The 22593-nt window shown below is 38.0% G+C and overlaps 1 protein-coding gene across 1 annotated transcript in view; it reads left to right on the top strand.

The window, feature by feature from the left end:
* LOC118252598 (von Willebrand factor D and EGF domain-containing protein-like) overlaps positions 1-22593 on the top strand; it is a 207373-nt gene that overhangs the window by 159072 nt on the left and 25708 nt on the right. Inside the window, exons 26-28 of the mRNA XM_050711673.1 lie at positions 1846-1941; positions 3095-3190; positions 9053-9150. Of these exons, the coding sequence (XP_050567630.1) occupies positions 1846-1941; positions 3095-3190; positions 9053-9150 (290 nt within the window). The remainder of the gene's footprint in view (positions 1-1845; positions 1942-3094; positions 3191-9052; positions 9151-22593) is intronic.

Below are 22593 nucleotides of genomic sequence, written 5' to 3'. Positions count from 1 at the left end.
ACTTTTTGATGGTTCAGCAAGAACTCTAGATCCCTGTTAGCCTTAGTAAGCAGAAGCCAAGATTATAGCATGGATCAGAAGAGGTGGAGAAAAAAGGGCAAAGAGGGTGACAGTTTAAGGGCTTGAATCCTAGCAGCCCTTATAAGCATGGGTAAGACCTCAGGCAGGTCACCATGCTGAGAGATCCGTGAGCCTTGGCACAGGGCAAAACACAAATGTACCAGCCAAACAAGAGCAGCCATGTGGCTCTAAAATCTGCCAGTGCAGCAGTATCTGCGCCAAAGGTATAGAGCAAGTGACCAGGACACAAGAACCTACAAAAGCAATAATTCTGTGCATCATATTGTTCATGTTCATAATTATTCAGGGAAATAATTAGGGTATCTAAATCTGCTTATCTAAAGATGTCTGATATACCTAAGAGAGGAACAGAAGGTTGTTCTCCCATTAGATAACAGTTGGTGGGTTTTTGCATGCTATTTTTTGAACATCATTCCTATTTTGAGGTTGTGGAGTGGGTTATGATACTTTCAGAGCCCTGTATGTAGAGATGTCTTAAAAACCAGAATTGCTACAGCATTACTATTCAAGTTGTGGTCTTACTGCTGATTTGCCAAAAGTCATCACAACCTTAAGACTGATAAAGGTATTGTAGTGCTACATTTTAGCTGCCAGACCCCTCGGTACCTGCAGAGGCATGTAGCCTGCTCCCTACAGAGGAGCGTGGTGCTCAGCAGCCACTCAGCTCCGCACACTGGGAGAACTGCTGCTGATTGCTGCCAACAGCAATGGGACACTGGGAAATCCCATTGTGCCCATAATGCCTGAAAAAGGGTAGAAGCCATTCCACACAAACATTCTCCAAGCTTCAGACTCCTGACTCTCATTCTCCAGTCCAACCACTGCTAGTTAACATTTCTTTCTTGTCTTCCACTCAATTATCAAATCCAAACACCTTCTTCCATGTAAAAGGCAAATCATTCCATCAGACCAGCACTGTCATGTCTCTAAATCACACCACCTCTTATGGGTTCTTCTCCCAGCTACCACGACAGGCAAGGAGAAAGAGCAGACGAGGACTTTGGGTACATGCTTGTGGCATCTACCACATCTACCTATCTCAAAGCATCACAGTCACAGCATTTGCTGTGTTTGGACTGCAGATGTTTGATTTGCCAAAACAGTGAGATCTTACTGTTGAGTGTTGATAAATACAGGGCCTGATGTGAGATGCAAAAATTAGCAATAGGATTTCCAATGAAATCTAACAAAAAAGTTATCTGGTTTCCTCTGGTTGAAGGAACAACTCGGCTTTTGATTCTTACTCGTATGAATCAGTATTATAAAAAGGTAAGTACCTTAACAACTACTAGTGCGAAAAGGTCTACTTAGCCTTTAAGTTTAATTGAGCACAAAGATGTTCCACAATCCAATCTATCTAAATCTAAAGCCAATCTATCCCATTAAGCCCGCTCTTATCCAAATGTACATCTGAGAATATGTTTTCCAACCAGGAAGGGAAAGCTTTAACTAGCATTTGGTCTGTCCACAGCTGCCACAAAAAAAGTTCTTATTTGTTTATCTGAGAATCCTTGTAACTCATCTCTCATTTTTCTGATTTTTACTGGAGCTTCCCCAAAAGACCTTCTACACAAAGCTCACCATATTCCTGAAGGATGTATGGGAGATATCAAGCCTTTGAATTTTAGATTCTTAAATCCAAGTTACTTTTCTGCTTTTTTTATTATGACCAACCAAACCTTATGAAAAGATGTTAATAAGTCTCTAGTAAAATCTTCCTTTTTTTCCCAGCTGCCATGTTCTTCATTTGATATGTATCTGCAGGTGTCTGTGATCCCATGTGCGTGAACGGAGGGAAGTGTGTAAGCCCAAATGTCTGTGACTGCCCATCTGGTTGGAGGGGAAAGCACTGTAATAAACGTAAGCATTTCTACTGCCCATCAAACAGATCATTGCTTATTACTTAGGCCAGTCAACATCAATTGTAATCTTCTTTTAATATTAAAAAACAATACAGTGCATAGAATTCATTTTGTTCCTTCAGCAGTTTGAAGAAAAACAATTTTAAGCACAAGCAATACAAAATGCTATAAACATTTGATGCATGCAAAGGAAAAAAGCTGTGTAGGGGAACCCTGGTTCTGCTTCATGCAGCTGTCTGTTACACATCTTGTTATGGAAATTCATTTTTATAGTATTAAACTTGAAGCATTGATTTTATGTTTTAACAGCTTCACATATTTTGTTATACTTTACAGAGAAATGCCATATATTTCAAAATACAGAACTATTTAAAGCCTGCTATAAAGCCTTCCAAACTGATATACTCTCAAGGTCACCAGATACATTTTGGTGCATAATTTCAAGAAAGATGTGTTCTCACTCTGTAACTCTACCATATCTGACTACTGTTACATAAAACTATCATTAAAAAAAGAAAACCTCTCACCCTAAAATATTTTCCAGGAGTATTTTTCCTTATGTGGTTATTCATTACCATGATGTTGACAGATAAACTGAATAAATTTATAATCCAGATGATATACTGTATGCAAACCAGATTAAAATATTGGATTTTTACCCTTTGGGTCCTGGTAGTAAATATGATTTTGGAACCAGTGTTTTGAAATTATAATATTAATAATTTCTTCAGAAATTCTGCAGGAAGTCTGTGTCTCCCACTTTTTTGGAAACTCTGAATAAATAATATATACATTAAACATACAAAACCCTACTATGCAATTCTATTTATTTATAATGTGGAATACATAATACGCATATAACACATAGGAATATACCATATGAACATATCATATGGAGAGTATTCTTAACTGACAGTGAGCTGAACGTTAGAAATAGCCAAGCTACCAGTAGGTGGTCATCAAAGATATCTTAAGAAAGAAGCAAATATCAAAGAATCCTAAACACAAATTATCTGATGAATAGAGCACATCCATTCCTTTGGAAATTAGCCATTTGAAAAGAAACTGAGCAGGTCACTCTCTCAGGCAGATTTTGAACGTCTGGATATGTTGTTTACATCTTCTCACTTGTTTCATGTCAATCTGTTCAGCTGTTTGCCTGCAGAAATGCCTGAACGGTGGCGAATGTATAGGTCCAAACATCTGTGAGTGCTCTGAAGGATGGGTAGGAATGCTGTGCCAGACCCGTAAGTGCTGCTCTAATTATGACAGTCTTGTAGCCACACGTGTTGCACCAGAGATCTTTGCACATTAACTCATCTACTGTGTTTACACTACATGTAAAAGTCAACCATAAAATGATTAGCACCTAAATTCTGCCTCGTGTTTGTCAGAACTGTCGCATGTTGTCAGTAAAACTATTATTTTCAAAGACATTTCTGGACTCAACATCCGTGTGAGGAAAAGAGCTGACAACCTTTACTTACGCAGATGCTGAGCTCGATTTGTCAGACAAAATTAATAGGTTTTAAACTCAATGATTTGAAAGACTAAATAAAAAAGAGGGGTCAGGGACAAAAGGAAATGGAGTGTCCTGTTCAGCATATCCAGATGGCATTAGGCACAGGAGGACACCAGGCACGTGTTAACCTAGGAGCCCAATCCTGCAAACCCTACGCATTCAATGTGACCACTGAGGTGGTTTTGCACGTGCAGGTACTGAAAAGGCTGGAACAGGAAGAGCCCCATTATTGGCCATTATACGGGGTCACTTCAGTGTGTGCATGTTATTAGCTTTACGGTAAAAGGGCATGAAGAAAATATCAAGGCATTATCCCCTTTAAAGGGTAATCTTCCTTTCCTCTCACACTCACAAAGCATAATTACTTATGGAAATCTTTTGTCAGTTAAATCCCAATGGTTGTGTAATTGTTTCTTTGCGCCAGCTGTCTTCTAGTTCAAACATTGTAATGTTTAAAGTTATTTATTAGTTGATAACATATTCCTGGTTGAGTTTATTAAATAAATAAGCAAATTGTGCTTGCTCCTGTGCAAGGCAAGTAAGACTTACTATCATTACCAATTTCTGCTATACTATGAAGACACACAAGCCTGAGCATTTTTTTTTATCTATTTAATCAGCTCCTTTGAAACTTTCCTTCAAATCTGTTCAGTTGATAGCCACTCTGCTTTTACTATTTCTTCCCATGTTTCCACTGGAGTGGGCAATTAAATCAGCTTTCTGTCCAAAAGGAGCTGCCCGAAACTCCTAGGTCTCACAGCAAACCCAAATAATCACCAAGTGGTTGGAATTTCACTATTTTTTAAACAGAAAGAGAGAAGACTATTGTCAGAGAGCAGATGGCTAGGTCTTATAATGTTGCTCCAGGGTATTCACAATGAGGCAGGGAGGAAGCAGGATAACCAGAAAGTCTTCATCCTCACAGATCTTACATATAAAGTTTTGCATGAAAGTGTAACCCCTGAAAGCAGGTCTGGTTTTGTACTTTGACATGGGAGGCCATGCACCGAAATCCAGAACTCCCTACAAAAAAAAAAAAATTATTTATCTGTCTGAACTCAATGAGTCCTCGCAGTGCCACCCTTTTTCAGAAGCAATTTGGGCTGGTTTGTGATTCTGGGACTTGTTCAGGTGTAGGAGGAAGGTAGATAACAGCAGCTTCATTCTTTGTTTTCAGCCCATCTCTTTGTGCAACTGCCCTTATCAAGATGGCAGAGGTGGAAATGTAGATGCAGGTTGCATCCCCACACTGAACACTGTTTTTCCTCACTAACTTCCTATCACATATCTGGTAGGGTGACCAAACCAAAGGATCTATAGGAACTCCTGTTACTATTTTCTAGACATTTCTCAGAAAGAAAAAAAAAAAAAAAAGTGTTTCAGTCCTCTGTACCGAGATAGCTAGCCAGAGCAGGCCATTAGGCCAGCAAAAGAGACAATGGACAAATACTGAGAATTCATCTTTTTTTTCAGTTCTGTTGCAATGAAGATTGCCACTGTCCAAGTCAGAAAAATTTTCTCTCTTAAGTATTTTGAAAATGCTTCAGAGAGCAAGACTGAACTTTGTGGTCAGATGTAGCAACACAAGTTGTGGAGCTTGTATCGAATTTGGAACAGGTCTTGGAAAATCCTCCAAGACTGCATTTTGGAGGAGCAGTCACGCAAGCAAAAACTTTGCCTCTTTTGCAATGATGCGCAATGAAATTGCATTTCCATTTAATGCGGTGAATTATGAATTTCTCAATGTTATGATCAGTCAAACTCACAGTGACATTGCAGAGATGTCTGTGCAGGCTGTTTTTCTTACAGTTTTACCAGTGCAGCTATTGCTGCACTGCAGAATTTGGCAAGAGTAGGAGTAGGTTAAGAGACTTTCAGGAGACATTGTTTCAGCAGTAATGGATAAAATGCAATAGTTCTCTTTTATCAGACTGTAAATAAAGAGGTCAGTCGAGAGAATAGTTTTCTTCCCCACTCATCTGTAACTGCACAGAATAGCTTCTGAAAGAGAATCAATAAAATAGGTCATTTGTCCCAACAAATACGGTGTACGGTGGAATACACACATTATCCTTGATAAATACCTATGACTTTATGGCCATAGATGGTCATAGAACAAGGAATAATGGTCAAGTTTCAGACAGCATTGCAAATGTAAGGAAATTACCTTTCAGGAGGACAGGTTAAAAAATGTCATTTGAAATATTCAACGTGCCTTACCCAGAGAAAGTAGCAGCTCCATAGATTAGGCTCCCTCCATTAGAAGATTTTTTCTGTTCGACTCCCTCTTTAGCTTTCATAACAGCAGCACAAATGTTCTAAAAATTCCCTCTTGGAAAACACATGAACAGTACCACAGGATCGCTGTGTTTTCCCAAAAAATTATCTCCTTCCCATCTTGGCTCAGACACCCATTCCAAAGCTCCATGCCCGTGGGTTCCCCCTGCGTCCTTCACTGTTAGCTCACATCTCCCTTTTTCTTGAGCTCAAAAAGAAATATTAAACCAAAGCAGTGAAGATCTGATGGTACAATCTGACTACCCTGGTAGATTTAGCCAAAACACAACCCAGAAAAGTCATAAGGCTTCTGGCCAGAGATATGAGGCAGTTGTTTAAGGATCAGAGTGCAGGATCAAGGTATAACTCTAATAATTAATTATAAAGTATAAGAAGGTTATAGTTGTGAAGGATCTTCGTCATTAAAATTCATGCTGCTATCTTCTGTTCTAATATTATTGAACCCATACTGCCTTCTCATTTGCCCTTCAGAATATCTTCTCTTTATTTGCATGTTTTAAGTGTCAAGCTTATAGCCTTATAATTTCCTCAACATTCTTGCTCCTTCTCTCTCTCTCTGTCTTGAACAACATGTCAGACAGGCTTGCTTCTAGCTTTCCTGTGTAACCCTTTCAATCCTTAAAAAAAGAAAAATCATAAAAACGATTGCCATTTGCATGCAAATTATAGTTCTGTTCTTTTAACATCCAGGGATAAATCTCTTTCTGTAATGGGCATTTATTGATTATAATTTTATCATAAGCTTATCTTATTAAATGACTTTCTTTGCTGAATCTGTACAGGATAATGCACACATAGCCTGTGTCATTTCCAGTGTTTAGAGACTTAGCATCCCTTGTAAATACATTTATGAAATATTCATTTGAACTTCAGCTATGTTATTATCCTCTGTGATTTCAATTCCAATTTTCTTCCAAAATGTTTTTAACTTTTCTCCTAACTGAGCTCTTGTTTTTCTGAGCACTACAGCAGGAAGCAGTGGGTGGAGAAGGAAAGACAGGCAGGTAGCAAAGGATAAAGAAGGAGGAAATCTTTTCCTTCTTTTTTTTTTTTTTTTTTTCTTTGTTTGCATCATCTGAGAATCAAAGTAACTACCGCTGGAAAAAAACAGGCTGGTACCTTATCTAACATCTGTTCTTCTGCCAGTGCAGACCAGAACACCCCTAGCAGAGTTAGGGATCTCCAGAAGAGTCTACCTCTCTTTACCTTACCTGACTTTATTTTATCCACTATCAAGAAAAAAGGAGAATCAATTTCCATTTTACCTGTGCCTAAGTTCATATCAAATTATATGTACTAATATCATACACAGTTCTCTCTCTTCTAGGACAAAAGCTTACTATACAGTGGAACAAAACTGGTGTGGGCAAAAGGAGCCCCTTCTGCTGTCAATGCACACACTAGCAGAAGATGGAAAGTGTTTTGTTGTTTTATTTTCTCTTTTTTTATTTTTCCCATGAATGAAACTTTGAGATTTTTCCAGTTATAAATCTGAATTCTTTCAAAGTTTATGGAGAAGCTGAGGAAGCAGTTGGAAGGTGATCAGCACACTGTCCTAGCTCCCGTGTGATTCCATTCCTCCTCTGCCCCATCCACAGCTGGGATTCAAACTTGGGCTTCCCCCACTCAGAACAAGTAATTCAGAGGTTTGGAGACGGCCATTGTGGGTCTAGAGGATTGTTTTACAACAGATAAACCAGCTGCAAACAACAAAACCAAGTTTGCTTCTTGTTTCAACAAAAACGACACTTTTTAGCTTTTCAAAATAGATAGCTTTTCAAAGCTAGCTTTCCAAAACTAGCTGATCTTTAAGGTCCCTTCCAACTCAAACCACTTTATGGTTTTATGATTCTAAAATAGCAGATGTATTTCAACTAGCTCTTACAGTAGGAAGGCAAGCTTCTAGCTGTAGGTCACTTGAGTCCTACAGCAGAATACCACCTGGCACAGCTGGCTTTTGAAAAGGATCACCTGCAGGTCCCCAGCATGTTCCTCTTCTAGACACGGTACAGGTCAGCAGTTTTGACCGAAGCACGAACCCTCACTTAAAGAATTTGCATGAGCTTAAATCCGTGTCAAAATCAGATCCTAAGACCAACAAATCCTGGAAATCGTTCCTGTATCCCCACAATTTGTTGAAGCTGATTTTCTGTGAAAAGCCCTTTGTAGGGATACATGAAACTTTTTCAGATCTGAACAAATACTTGGCTCAGTAGTGAAGGAGATGGTATCGGAACGTAAACATACTTTATGTCTTATGCTTTATTGACATATAATGGCATATACTTTATATTCAGATCTTAATGGTGCATGGCTAGCTGCTTTCCTATATGGCTCTCTCTGACAAGAAAATGTAATAATCCACTTGTTGATTTTTTTTTGGCAATATTTATAGAAGTCTTAACTCATGAGATCTAATTAAAATACTATGGGATGTGTGTTCTGCTTGAATTGGTGCCCTATGAATTGGCTGTTGTCTTTCCTCTATGCCAAAACAATGTCATAAGAACATAAACTGCATGAACTGAGCATGAAAAACTGGCTGAAATTTGAGTAATTCAATTGATTATCTTTTTATCTCCTAAAAAAAAAAAAAAAAAAATAACTGATTCTTTTATTAACAGAATATCTTTAAATGGATAAATGATTTACATCAAATAAATGTACTCTATAAGTACTCTAGATAAGATTAAAAACTTTTATTCTGATTCCTTTATTGATTCTTTGAGACCATGAAATTACATGCCCTTGTTTCCAGAGATGTAAAGTATGCAACTCACAACATTCTCCCTTTTATTTATTGTAATAATATCACTTTGGGGAGTAAATATTTAACATATCTTTGTATCTCAAGACAAGAAAGGATCTCTTAACAGCTGTTATTTAATTTCAATTGGAACAAAAGCAAATCAATTTTGACACGAATCTGACCCAACCATCAATGCCCAGAACGCATCTTGGCTTTCCAGATCAGGGCTTGCTCTGATCCGTTTCCTGCTGAGCTAAGGTAATTACTTTGGCACTCTCCTCTTTCCCCATCATTGTGGAGAAGAGATAAAGAAAGAAAACTGTAAATGTAACAGACACATAAGCATGAAAAATCCTGTGGCAAACATTTTTAATGCCTTCATATTATTTGTCCTTTTCTCCATCATATGAAAACTACAGAACCATGATATATTTTGTCATATCGTTGTCATATCAGTTTTTAAAGCATGTGAGTATTCCCTTTCTGATTACAACATTTAGAGTAAGTGTATTTCTAAACAATTTTTTCTTTCACTTGCAGCAATTTGTGAGCAAAAATGTCTGTTCGGAAGCAGATGCATAAGACCAAATGTCTGCGCTTGCAGAAGTGGCTACACTGGCTCAGCATGTGAAAAGAAGGTAAGGTATCAGCCAAAACCATTGGATTCTTATAGTAAGGAGGACAAAAATAGCTGAATGTAACTGAAATAGTTTACAGGAAAAGTTCTTTATAACCTTATGAAAGATGTAAATAAGGTTATAAAGGAGTTTAAAGGAAGTTTAATGACCACTAAGCTGCCGAACTAACCCCGTATACAAGTTCTGCATGTAATAGTTTAATACTTCAAATATAAACATACAAAAGCTGTGTCTATTTTGATAGTGAGGGTCATCCTTAATACAGTTCTTCTGTCCAAAGCCACTAAGCATCTGCACAGTAAACAATTCTCCTGGCTAGGGCTGGATCTGCCTCTCTCCTCCAAGTAACTTCCTTAGAGGCTCTTTCCCACGTGAGCTCTCCCAGCCTCTTTTGTTGCCTGCTGCTCCACCACCAAACGGGTGCTCAAACATGCTCAAACAGAGCCACGGGGACTAAATCCCTGCACCCTTTCAAGAGGAATAACAGACGCTTGAGTGAGTGCCACTTTTTTTCATAACCTGCATGACCTTTTTCTCAGAGAATCTTCTCCCTTCCACAGTCACAAACATCCAAAACATTTCATATGATTGCCACTGTCAGGGGCCATATTTCTAGGCCACAGTCATTTCCTGCAACTGAAACCCTACCCCGCTCCAGTGGCCTGACTTTCCCAGTCTCCAGCTTTCAAAAGGGCAGGTTGCCCTCTCATTTACCTGTACACAAAGGCTAGGGGAAAAAAATCAACATATTTTCATTTCAATTACATTATGCATTAGAGATAGCATGAAAATCTATTCAGATAGTCACTTTATTCTGCTAATGATAATTAGATTTTAATATCATAATTAAAGTTCTATATGGATTTTCTTAACAAGTACATCTCCACACTAAATTACAGCTCCTATATCAATAGTGAAATTCAGCTGATGTAGATAAGATGAGTAAGTGTTTCAATTTTCTATATATATGTATAAAATCTATCAAACGGGTTGGCTGTAGAATATGAAAGGATGGTGTGCTTTTTATCAAATAATTAACAGAAGAAGAATGGATGCAGGAATAAGGATGCAAGAATAACTCCAAGATAAACTGGAGCTGTTGTCTGCAGGTGTTTATATCCAAGGGACATTTTCTTGGGAGGTCAAGAGTTGCCCTTTTTGATAAACCAGACAAGGATTAGCAGGATTGTTTTAGAGCACTATTCTAGGTGTGAATGTGTGAAGTATGATATTTGTCAGTTCACAAATGAAGTGGAACTCTGTTGCACTTCACAGAAAATATTAAATCAAATACCAGGCTTCCTTTTACACATGAATAAACTATTACACAGTAAATCAGTCCTGAAAGAAAAAGAAGGTGGGAAAAGACTTTGCATATTATGTAAGCCCAAAATGCCAAGCCATCAATGAAACATGTAAACACATGGGTCTCACTAGCAATGATTCATCTCACATTTTTTTAGGACTGTTTGAAGCACTCTTTCAGTTTCATGGCTTATCCTGCAGAAATACTGATTGGTTGCACTGATGTGAACATGCATTGCTTTGATGTGAGGAAGAAACCATTCTAAATAAAAAAGAATTAACAGGTTTCCTTCAGTCTGCAAGCATTGCTTAGAGCTAGAATCAAAGTTAGTAATAAAACTGGTGGATTTAATGGCATCTAGTTTAAATTACATGGCTATATGCAACCAAATAAACTACACCTCCAAAAAAGTCAAAATTACACGAGATTAAAATACAGAAGCTTATTTACTAGCATGGATTATAGTAGATTGTGAACATAAGGGTTTTTTACACATATTACTGTAGAGATGTTGGGATGATAGGCCTTCCAAGAGTTACTTTATTGGACTGGATCGGGTATAAGTGAACAATTTGATCAGGCTTTAATCGATTTATTCTTCAAACCCGTCAACTGTGGAAATTTCATAATTTATCTAAGTAATTTGTTGAAGTATTTAACTACATTATTAGACCACATTGTTGTTTTTCCTAACACTGGACATCAACCCACTCTGTTACAAGTAAAACTGATACTCCTTGGTGGATATGGAGAAAAGTCATCACGGTTCTTTTAGTAACAACATTTACAGGTTTGAAGAAACTGAAATCTTCCCTGCCTAATTTTCTCTCATTTTCCTAAACTCAACCAACCAAGCATCAAACTCATTTCTCTGTTGCTCCTGTCTAAGCTCTCACATGTTTCTCCCCACCCTTTCTGAAGCACTGCGGCTGGGTCCCAGCACTGCCAAGCACCCAGTAACTGCCTCCCTGTGGGGCTCCGAGAATCTCGTTAATACTTTTACAGCAGGAGATTGACCTTTTTCTGCTACAGCACTGCAACTAGCTCAGCTGTTCCACGCTGTTGATACCTTATCACTTGTTTCCCATTTGGCATCTGTGTGGTTGACTTTTCCTTTGTAAGCACGGTCTTTATTGTCTTTACTTAATTTTGTCTTATGCATTTCCAACTGTTTCACCCATTTATCAAAAAAATTTTCATTCTAAGCCTGCTTGCACTGTCTCCAAATGTGACACTTTTCACAAATGTGGCATCTCATTGCCTAAGACATTAATTAAAGTAGTGAATAGTAGAAAAATCAGGGTCTCTATGTACCCACATTGACAACAAACTATTGATAAAATTATTTTTTGATAATGCTTCTCAGACAGGCCTACCCCCTTACTTTGTTCATCTGACCCAGACTTATTGGCGTGATTATCTGCACCAACTCAGAAGCCCCCACAAAATAAAAATGTATCTGCTTATAGTGGCTAGAGTGGCTGCTAACCATATTTTGCTTAAGGGGCTTATAAACTGATTATTTATTAATTTGTCTTAGTGTCTTTCCAGACGCCAACTTAGTTTGAATCTTTGGCTGTCATTCCCTTGCTTCTCCTGTTTTTCTCATCTAAAGATATATATTACGTTTATTGGGACTATTTCTGTCCTTCAGGACTACATAGAGCTAATCACTGCTGGTTCAAAAACCACATCTTTAAGTACACTGGGGTAAACCCTATGAGGCCCCGCTGACCTGGATAAGCTGTTTCATGTAAAGCTCCTCTTACACGCTAAGAGTTTCCATATGGTGAGTTAATGCACAGTAGCTGGTATCCATAAATTTAAATCCCAGTTTATTGCCCAGTCATTTAACCTTGTAAACAGGCCCTAAATCTGACTTTCCTGAATCTAAATATTCACTTCCTTCCCTACTCTTCCTTGAATTCCTATTCCCATGCTAATTCCGATCACATTAAGCCTTTTGTCACATTTAACCTTTCTGTGAAGACTGCAGAAAAGGCACTGAACACGTTAGCCTTGCCTGTGTCATCTGCAATTCTCTCCTCTTAGATTTACCACCATGTTTTGCTATGGGAGTTAAAACTCTTGCTTTGCTCTGCTTCTGTAATGAATCTTCAAATAGTGGGAAAAATACAGTAGCAGTGGCCTGCAAAATTTGTCAAAAAAGGTGGATTAAATTGGAGCTGGGCAGCCTCTTCCCTTCCCCCAGTAGCAGCTGACAAGGGATGCTCTAGGTGACTTCACCTGCAGCTAACTCAGTCTTGCCAGCCTCCCTTTCCTGGGGAAGGAGATCCAATGTAATTATCCTTTTTCCAGTTTAGAAGAGTGATTTCCTCCTTTGAACTTCATTTCTAGTCTTAACTTAGTCTCACAAAATTAGAGTGAAAGATTCATTTTAGCAATATATTTTTCAGAGTATAGGCTGAACACACTAAGAAGATAGATACAGGGAGCTGGAAATAAAAAGCTTCACTGCAGAACTCCTTTTTTCTACAAACTAAACAGCGTCTGGAGTCTGGTTTTGCCAGTGCATTTGGAAAAGCTGGGCTGCCCATATTTGTTTAATAAAGTTATTTCCCTTTCTCTGCTGTAATCTTTGGTATAGGTCCCTTTCGTGCAGTTAAAATTCCTGGAGGAACAATATACATTTTCCCAAATTATTCATCATCTACCTCCTAGTTCTCACATCTATATTGCCAAGTGATTTGCAATTCATTTTCTGACATTTTTGGTTTACTTTGTTTTGGAGTTGTGCTAAACAAAGCCTGCCAAAAGCATTCCTCAGAAGGCTAATGAACTTGCTAGAATAGCAATCACTCTCTTAGAAACCTTTTGCGTATTTTTAATTTGTATTGACTCCGTAAGAGATTCAGATAATTTAGCAAGTTTCATGGCAGACATGAAGACAAATGCTCCTGCTGACTTTTACTTTCAAAAGAGTCATTACAGCCCATTTGTTCATGGCTGGAAGGGGTGACCCAGTAAAAACCCAGACTAAACAGGCCTCTTCTCCAGTGGAACCACAGCTACCAAAAACTTTGATGTGGGTCCCAAAAGCAACTAAGATAATCACTGCATCATTTGCACAATAGGGAGCTTTCTAGGAAGATGAAAGGTATATTGTAACTGTTGTCTTATCTGATATCATCATGTTTTCCTTGTTGTTGTTGTTCTTTTCTTTCTAAATGGGTTAAAGTAACAGCATTAATTAAGCCAACTAAATTAATTTAAGCTAAACAATGTTATCTGGTCAGATATAAACGGTACCTAATATTACACTATGAGCTATCGTGATGCTGTATTTTCCCAAAAACAGTTTAAAAATTAATGCACTAGACTTGTCTGTCTGTTGAATGTTTATTCTAAGGCATAAAGGTACTGAGAACTCTAGCTCCTGTCAGAAAATAATAATTAGAAAGGCAAACCTTATAGCAGACATTTTTAACACTGGAATTTACCAGTGAATTGAACAGCAACAGGTCATGCATTCCCTATGAATGAATCCAGTGACTTACTTCCAAATATTAAACATACTATTGATTTCAGAACAGCCTGAAAACACAAGAATTTTTTAAATAAACAATTTCTCATATTATGCAACATTTGGTGCAGTTACTGACTTTAACATCACTATTACTTTGTTCATATATACATCGAGAGATGGCAAATCACAAATCATGGTGCTCAAGTTATACGAGCTGCGTTCAGCATCTGTGAATACACAAGCTACTCATCTACAGAGTTTTAGGGAAAAATGGCTTGTGTGCTCTTAAATTATTTGACAAATAAATGGAAATAATATGAGATAAAAAAGGGAAAGTCATATAAAAGCAGTATGGAGCTACACATTGTGCATGATAGACTATTTGCTTGCTTATTACAAAGGAATGGAAGAGTACACGATTACTTCCTCATCAAATTACTGAATAACTTCAACACATATACTTGTCTGTGTATGCTCATTGCATTCACCCTGAAACTGGAAGAGCAGCATCCAAGACCACTGCAGTTAAATAGACTTGGAAGAACCCAAGAGCCTTAGGTTTGGGTTCTTGCTATTCTGGAGATCTCCATGTATGCTCCATCGTACTGATGACAAAGGCCTGTAAATGGTCTTTAAACGATTTAAAGAAATATGGTGTGGTGTCCAGTAAAATGAAAATCTGTAGTGTGTGCAAATAATTCAACACACTCATAACCTCAGAGAAGCTGAAAGCAAGCTTACTAAAATGTTCATTCTGGACTTCTGCTGATGTTTCTCTGAAATAAAAAGATGCTTGCTATATCTTATCTTTAAGTTTAAACAGGACTTAAGAGAATTACTGATTTGGAAATTACAGTGTTCTTCTCTAGCTCTTTTAAGAGTTTCATGACCACAACAAACCAAAAAGTCTTCTCTGATATGTTTTGACTTCATTTGACATGTTCCTTCACAATGGGGTTTTTGGGTGATCGCACACGTCTGTGTAACAAGAATACTTAGAAATTTCTGTCCTGTTTTGTACTATATATATGTTCCAATGTTTTTCACATGTTTTTACCAAAAGAAAGCAGTACAGGACCTTTGCAGCATTTTATGCTTCATTACACTTCCTATTTTATATATATATATACACATACATATGTATATGCATATACATTTACGCACACAAATATATAGATTTCTAAAGTACAAATATGTATTTTAGTATAATTATGTATACAGACATATGGAAATGTGTAATATGAGACAGGCATGCACCCACACATTTTTATTTGACCTCAAAAATATGTATTACTCTTCCAGATATTACACACAGTTTTTTCCACGTAAAATAAATCTTTACTCTAACTAAACCTGTCTAAACCCCAGCAGGCACTTGTAGAAGTACCCTCTCTTTTCATATAAAATAAATGTGTCATGTACTATACACAAATAAACAACTGCTTCCCGGATAAATCGCTATCAAAAACTAAGGTAAGGTATTTTAGAGTCAAAGAGGGAAGTAACATTTGGATACATGATGCTAATATCAAGGATAACTTGTCATATCAAATACAGATATATCAAGATTAAGGAGCGCCTTTCTTCTTGCCCTGAATAATAAATTAATATCAACATTTTTATGTGCTTTCTAATACAGCTTTCTATAAAACTGCCCTTCAAAATGGGTTCTTAAATCTATGTGCTAGCATAAAATAAAGCTTTTCATATCATCTATTATCTTGTTTTGGGATAAAGAAAATTCACTCATGTATTTAAACCAAGATGATATTCATGGACAACTTCTGCTGTATGAAAATGGGATAAGTGCACTGAAACGTTTTCAGGCAAGAAGCCAACAATCTCCATGCGTTATGCAGAAGTGGCAGAGTGATTTTTTTAAGGCACACCTGCTTTAGATGAAAGAAATTGAATTCCAACTCCGTAACTGTCAAGCACCACCGCAAATAATAGAGCCTAAGCGGAATCATTTCAGCAATATAGCTATTTTCCTGTTGAAGCGATGGAGCAGAAATCAGCCTTAGCTAGATGATATCACTTCATGTGCATGCTTTGGAAACAGTTCCATTCATCATTTCACTGCTTAATCCCTTTCAAAAACATGTTCTTCATTCCCTGGTTAATAAAAGCTTTGGTTACCTGAATCAAAATTGCAAAAAAAAAATGTGGATTGTAATTTGGCCATAATTACTTAAAAATTCCAAGGAAAATACAGTAACTACGATAAATCATTTGAACCTTGCACATAATATTTCTTACATGACACCACATGCATACGGCTGCTTCTTCTATATTCCCTTAAGCAGCTGAATACTCATTTCTTTTTTTGCAGCTACCAATAGGATGAAGATAACATAACAGCAGGACAATGAAGACAATCATTTGGGTATTGATAATCCGGCACTGACTGCATTTTTTGTTTGGGAAGATATAGTGTGAAGAAATTGCTAGTTTTCTCCCTTCTGCCCTCATATAATCACACAGAAGAATAAAAAACAGCCACATGTCAATAGAACTATATTTTCAAAACCATCTACGGCTAGGCTCAAATTCATGAACTGCAGCTGTAGTGTCACCATCAGAATGACTGCTCCTGACCACAATGACATTTTTAAACGATACAGAACATTTACAAAGACTTTTAGTGCCCTGTCGTTCTGCTTTCATGAAAATCAAAAGGCATTTATAAACTTCCTCATTTCTTCCCATTTTTTAAACAGGTTTGTTTATTCACAGTCCAGAGAAAAATAAATAAAAAAGATACTGCTTCTACTGAGAAATTTCAGAGACTACCAAGGGAAAGACCTCAATAACATTTAACTAACACTAACTCCAGTTATTATAATTCATCATTCTGCTGAGTAATTGCTAAAGCTAAATGCTTTAGTTTTCTAGGTTGCTAACATGCCAGCATTTAATTAAGGAGGTATCAATACAATGCCTGTTGAAATGCTGGCATTACTTGCATCTGCACCTAAGTCCTTCCTTGCCCTCAGTTATGGCTATACCTTGCTCCTGAACAAGTCAACTGTTGACATGCTAAAGGTAAATGAGTACCCATGTAGCCATCTCACCTTAATCCCTTGAAACATTCCACAAAACTAGTTTCTGAATCATAACATAGATGCTTACTGAAACGCTGGGAAATCTAGATGCTCTCAAAAAGACATATTCTAATCTGAAAATTCAGATGATTATTTTTAGATTTTTTGCCTCCCCTTACAGTGGCTAAAAGATGAGCAGTTTTTTAGATGTGGGTGCTTCATCACACAATGTGGCACTGCCATGGGATGTGATGGAGAGGTGGCAGAAAACCCAGAGAAGAGATGGAAGGAGTGCAAGGAAGGGAATAAGGAAACCGATTGTAAGTTAACTAGGAGAAAAGGGTTTTAAACTGTCACCACAGACAACTTTCAAGTTCAGTAAGGTAAAACCCAAACGATCTTCTGGGCATTCATGCTATCTTTACATTTCTCTTACTGGAAGATTCAGAGCAACTGTAGATCAAAACCTATGTGCCTTGATGCAGGAATACAGGAGTTCTGACATTCCCTCACTCTTCCAGAAGTAACTTAAAGCGAACAATCACGCAAGTAAGGATTTTTTGATTGAACCTTCAGGGCTGCAACAGTAACTAGATGTAAGATTTGATCTGACCCTTGCTGTCAATTTATAAGAATAAAAAATACTGACTCTAAGACCTTAGAATACTGCAAATTAAGTGATGAAAAAGCTCGGAAAACTGCCAGTACTAACTCACAGAAACATTCCTCCTCTCTTTTGCCCAGCTCATAATAGTGGCTTTTTTTTTTCTCTATGGCTAACTTTGTATATAGCAAAATGCTTTTAAATGTATCCATTCTAATTTCCAATAAATGGTTTTATATTATTTGTTTCTGAAGTCTTGCTTTTCATTTTATGTTAGGAGTAAGTAGTCCAATATAAGTAGTTTCCCAAATGCAAATATATATATACATACATATATATGTGTGTGTATATATTTGTATACATATATATATATATATATATATATATATATATATATATAAAATTACACTTGCCCCAGTCCTTGCAAGTTTCTTACTAAACCACCATTTAGTTGAAGGACCAGTCTTCAAATATATGTGCTATATTAAGAAAAAAAAAAGTCTTAATTCCATACAGATCTAGACCACAATTAGTAATGCTAATATGAATTTAAGTTTTTAGCATTCACATTAACAGTTCCAGGAAGACATTAATACTAGAAGAGAACGTTGGCACCAGATAAGTATCTACAAGATTAAATTTAGCGTGGCAATTATGGTTTTCTTGAAGTACAGATCCAATCAATAAAAAAGATTTCTATTACCTTGCCTCCATAATGTCTACAAGAGACAGTGCTAATGAACAAAATCCCTTGCCAAGATTGGATTTGAAAGCCTAAAACAGCTTTCAGTGCCTTATAGCTTCTTACTGTATTTCTAGGAGTGACTATTTAGGACAATGTACATCCCATCTATTTTTAGAAAATTAGCAAGTTCTTTTGCATCCTTGAGGATAGCTTATGCATGCTTTTAAAACAGAAACAATTGCTGATAGGCAGCAACACTCAGGTCGCTACCTGACATCAGACTGCAGGTAACCTACAGGTATGTACCGTACTTTCACAGACCACATCAGTGTAACTCTCCTTTCCAAGGATGAATTTCTATACTGCTCCTTTTCTCTTAGCCACTTCAGCACTTAACTGTTTTTCTTCCCCTGACTGTTCATGATGCTTTGCTAAGAAGCCACCAGATATGGCGGTGGCTGCATTCTTTCTTAACTTGAGCTTTAAGTATGATATAGAATAATGTAAGAGATGTATATGTAAAAAAAAAAAAAAAAAAAAAAAAAAAAAAAGTTATATTTTACAAGATTTACAAGTAGAATTTTACAGGTGTTTTACAACTTATTGGACAATAACCAATCAGGATATTTCTTGCAAATACATGGTCTTATTTTTTTCTAAACTTTCCCCTATAAGCCATTCCTCTAATTGTTATATGTCCACAAGGACTGTAAGGAGTTTAAGGCAGGAGTCAGTCTTATTAATTACACTCTACCAGCAAAAGGTACCAGGCCTTGTTACTTATAGTTCTAAGTTATTTACTTCTAGCTCCTAATTATCATCATGACTTCTAATACACTCTGTTTGCTGAAGACTTATTTCAAAATCCTGTTAAACCCTCAAATAAATTGAAATAAATTGAGCACAATAAATCATGATCTCTTGTTATGTGAATAACAAACAGAAGCATTAGGCAGAAGGGGGAGTGTTTTGTTTGTTTTGTTTTGTTTTTGCTAAATGTAAACATTTTTAAGAGCACAATCATTGGCAGATTTAACTCATTCATGCCTTATAATATTCATGTAGATGTTCAAACATTAAGGCAATGGTTATATTGTTTTTGAATTTTCATTGGTTTTGTTTTCAAAATAGAACATGACGCTAATGTTTTTTTCTGCCAGAAAGCAGGAGACTGCAACAAGTACGAAGGAGTTAATTTTTGTACCTAGTCATCATTACTAACCTTTGTCAAAAAGATGGGGGAGAGGGGCTATATGCATCAGTGCTGAAAACCTCCTAGAAATTGCTATGAAGCAAACACTTTTAAAGAGAAAATATCCATGCTAGCTGGCATTTCAGCAGAAAAAATATTATATTCTTCTCATATAAAAGGGCCTTTTTTCTCACATTAGGAAGTGGAGTTGAAAGAAGTGAATCTACTCCCTGAAGAATGGTAGGTGGATACTGCATCTTAATTCCTTTTAGAGTGAGTTTTGCTCCAGAAATGTGCCACTTTCAGGGGCCTGCAGATGTAATTCCTTGGTCTATCCATAAACAAGTACAGCAGTGGCTAAACAACAGAAGCCACTAATCTTGTCCTAGAGAGACCACCCAGAAGAGAGGGAAGCGTGGCCTGGTCTCTATGTGTATTTAATGCTTCGCCCCCCTGCCAGAAAACCCCGTTCCACATGGATCACTGAGAAAACAGCAGATGATGGATTGAGATGAGTACATTTTTGGGCTCGATTCAAGCAGGTGACATATTGGGTGGGCCTGCCAACCTATATATCATGTCCCAGACGAAAAAGACTTTATAATACTCCACATACATAAATAAACAAACAGAATTATTCAGAAAATTATTTTCACTTTAAATAATTTAACTACAAAAGCTGTAGAGCATGACATGCTCTGTGGGCATAATACGACATCCTTATGCTCAATTACATTTTTAACATTAATATCATTTGGAGAAGGAGTAGGCAAACACAATTATACATGGTATGCGTAACAATATGTACCTCTAAGATTATAGTTTATACTTCTGCGAAGTAGATGAGCTGTCTGAGGATGAGCTGTCACATTCAAAATTAATGTTCGTTATTAAGAACAAGCTTTCGTTGTCACAGCACATGAAAACTAGAGCTCTGGATCTGATTCTCAGGCACTGGTGAGGCAGGCTGAGAACAAGAAGGTGGTCTCAGCCTTACAGGCCGTGAGCTAACGTCACTCTTGCTCCCATGCTTCTAACAGCTGACATCTGGAAGACTTGACATTAAGCCCGTTTCCCTTAGGAAGAGGAAAGCACGGCACGGATTGAGCGTGTGATTTATTTAAGCAGGCTGTAAGCCCAGGGCTGGGAGCAAATGCAGGTAGGCGAGCACACAGGAGCTCCTCCTGCAGAGAGGCCTGCAGGCCCAGCCCTGGGAAGGCAGGCTCCCCAGGCTTCGGTGTCGGCCTCCCTGACCTAAGCCTTGTGGCTCAGGTTCGTTCTGCCTCTGCTCTCCTAAATCTCATTTTCTTCCAGTCTGACACCCAGGCAACTCAGTTCCAAACTAGACACTGGGCTGTTCAGGCTTGGAAGGACCATGTCTTCCCTCCGCCCTGGTGCTGGACCCTCTCCGTCCACACCTCCCAGGCCCCTCCAGTGGCTCAAATAAAAGACAGAAGGTGCTTCCAAGGAAAAACCCTCACCAAACAAATTCTCAGTCTGAACCAGAATCAACCCTTATCTTAATGATCATAATTTTGTCAAAAATGTTTGCACTAACTACTCTCTAAATTTTACTCTTCTGTCATGATAGCGTTCCCAATGGGATCAGCCAATTTTCCAGCTGATTTCTTTGATGCCTGGAAGACTTTTCTTTGTGTGTAGGGTTTCAGTTTCAGTTTCAACATGTAACTTGCTGGCATTGTTACTGTCACAAGAAGGTAGGAATTACTGTTGTGAAAAGCTTAATGAGAGAATACAGATGCTTTTAATCAGTTTGCTTTAGAGAGAGAAAAAGGAAACACTTCAGGTCTGCACTCAGGTCTCCTTTTTTCCTTTCTTTTTTCCCCCAAAGCAGACTTGGGCATGCATTACCCGTGATTGATTTATAAGACTACTGGTGTTGTCGGGGGTCTGTGTCAGGTGTAAAAGATTTGTCCTACTGGGGTAGCAAAACTACATTAACTGATTCAAAAGCTGCACGCCATCCCGATACTCTTGATGTACCAAGCCACCAGAGGTTATCACAAACATCAAAGTACATGCGTCCAAGAGAGTACAGCCAAGCATTTGTGATCACCAAACCTGGTTATTTGCTGGCTCAAAATGAAGCAGTCTGTCTGTTTAATAACACTAGCTGCTATCAACCTAACACTTTCATTCACCCTTTAATACAGGGACTATTTCAAAATCTTTCTCCTGCTATTAAAACACATTTAAAAGCTTATGCCCCTATACATCAAGCAATCATTTTCCCCTCAACAGCTATGACCTGCCATCGCTTTACCAGACCAAATTGCTGAAAAAGGCCAGAGGTTCATGAAGGCAAGTGGCAAGAAGAAACTGCAGAGATTTCCTGCAAGAGATAAAAATGACCAAAATACTATTTACACACAAAAGGAAATTCAAAACTGGCTTTATTCTCTATTTCTTCATACATAACAAGAAAATAGAAAGAAATTAAAAAAAAAATGAAAAGAGGAAAAAACAACAACAACAAAAAAACTTCTTTAAGAAGGAAACTATTTGGAAACATCTGAGAACGAAGATACAACTTCAGAGGTCAGTACAGACTGGGTGACAAATGGATTGTGAGCAGCCCTGAAGAGAAGGACATGGGGGAAATGGTGGACAAAAAGCCTGCCAGGAGCAAGCAGTGTGCACTTGCAGCCTAGAAAGCCAACTGCTCCTGTGCTGCACCAAAAGCAGCATGGCTAGCAGGGCCAGGGAGGAGATTGTCCCCCTCTGCTCTGCTCTCCTGAGGCCATACCTGGAGCCCTGTGTTCAGCTCTGGGGCCCCCAGAACAAAAAAGACAGGGACCTGTGATATCAGGTCCAGAGCAGGGCCGCGAGGGGGTGGAGCCGATCAAGGGGCTGGAGCGCCTCTGCTACTGAGACTGAGAGAACTGGGGTTATTTAGTCTGGAGAAGAGAAGGCCCCAGGCAGACCCTATGGCGGCCTTCCAGTACCTAAAGGGGCCTACAGGAAAGCTGGGGGGGGGGGGGACTCTGTCAGGGAGCATAGTGGTAGGACAGGGAGTAATGGCTTTAAACTGAAAATGGGTAGATTTAGATTAGATAAAGGAAGAAATTCTTTGCTATGAGGGTGGTGAGGCCCTAGAACAGGCT

This window comes from Cygnus atratus, chromosome 6 (assembly GCF_013377495.2).
Source record: "Cygnus atratus isolate AKBS03 ecotype Queensland, Australia chromosome 6, CAtr_DNAZoo_HiC_assembly, whole genome shotgun sequence".
In the NCBI taxonomy this organism is placed as follows: domain Eukaryota; kingdom Metazoa; phylum Chordata; class Aves; order Anseriformes; family Anatidae; genus Cygnus; species Cygnus atratus.
Note: the sequence above shows the minus strand (reverse complement) of the source record. Positions and strands in the feature narration are given on the sequence as shown.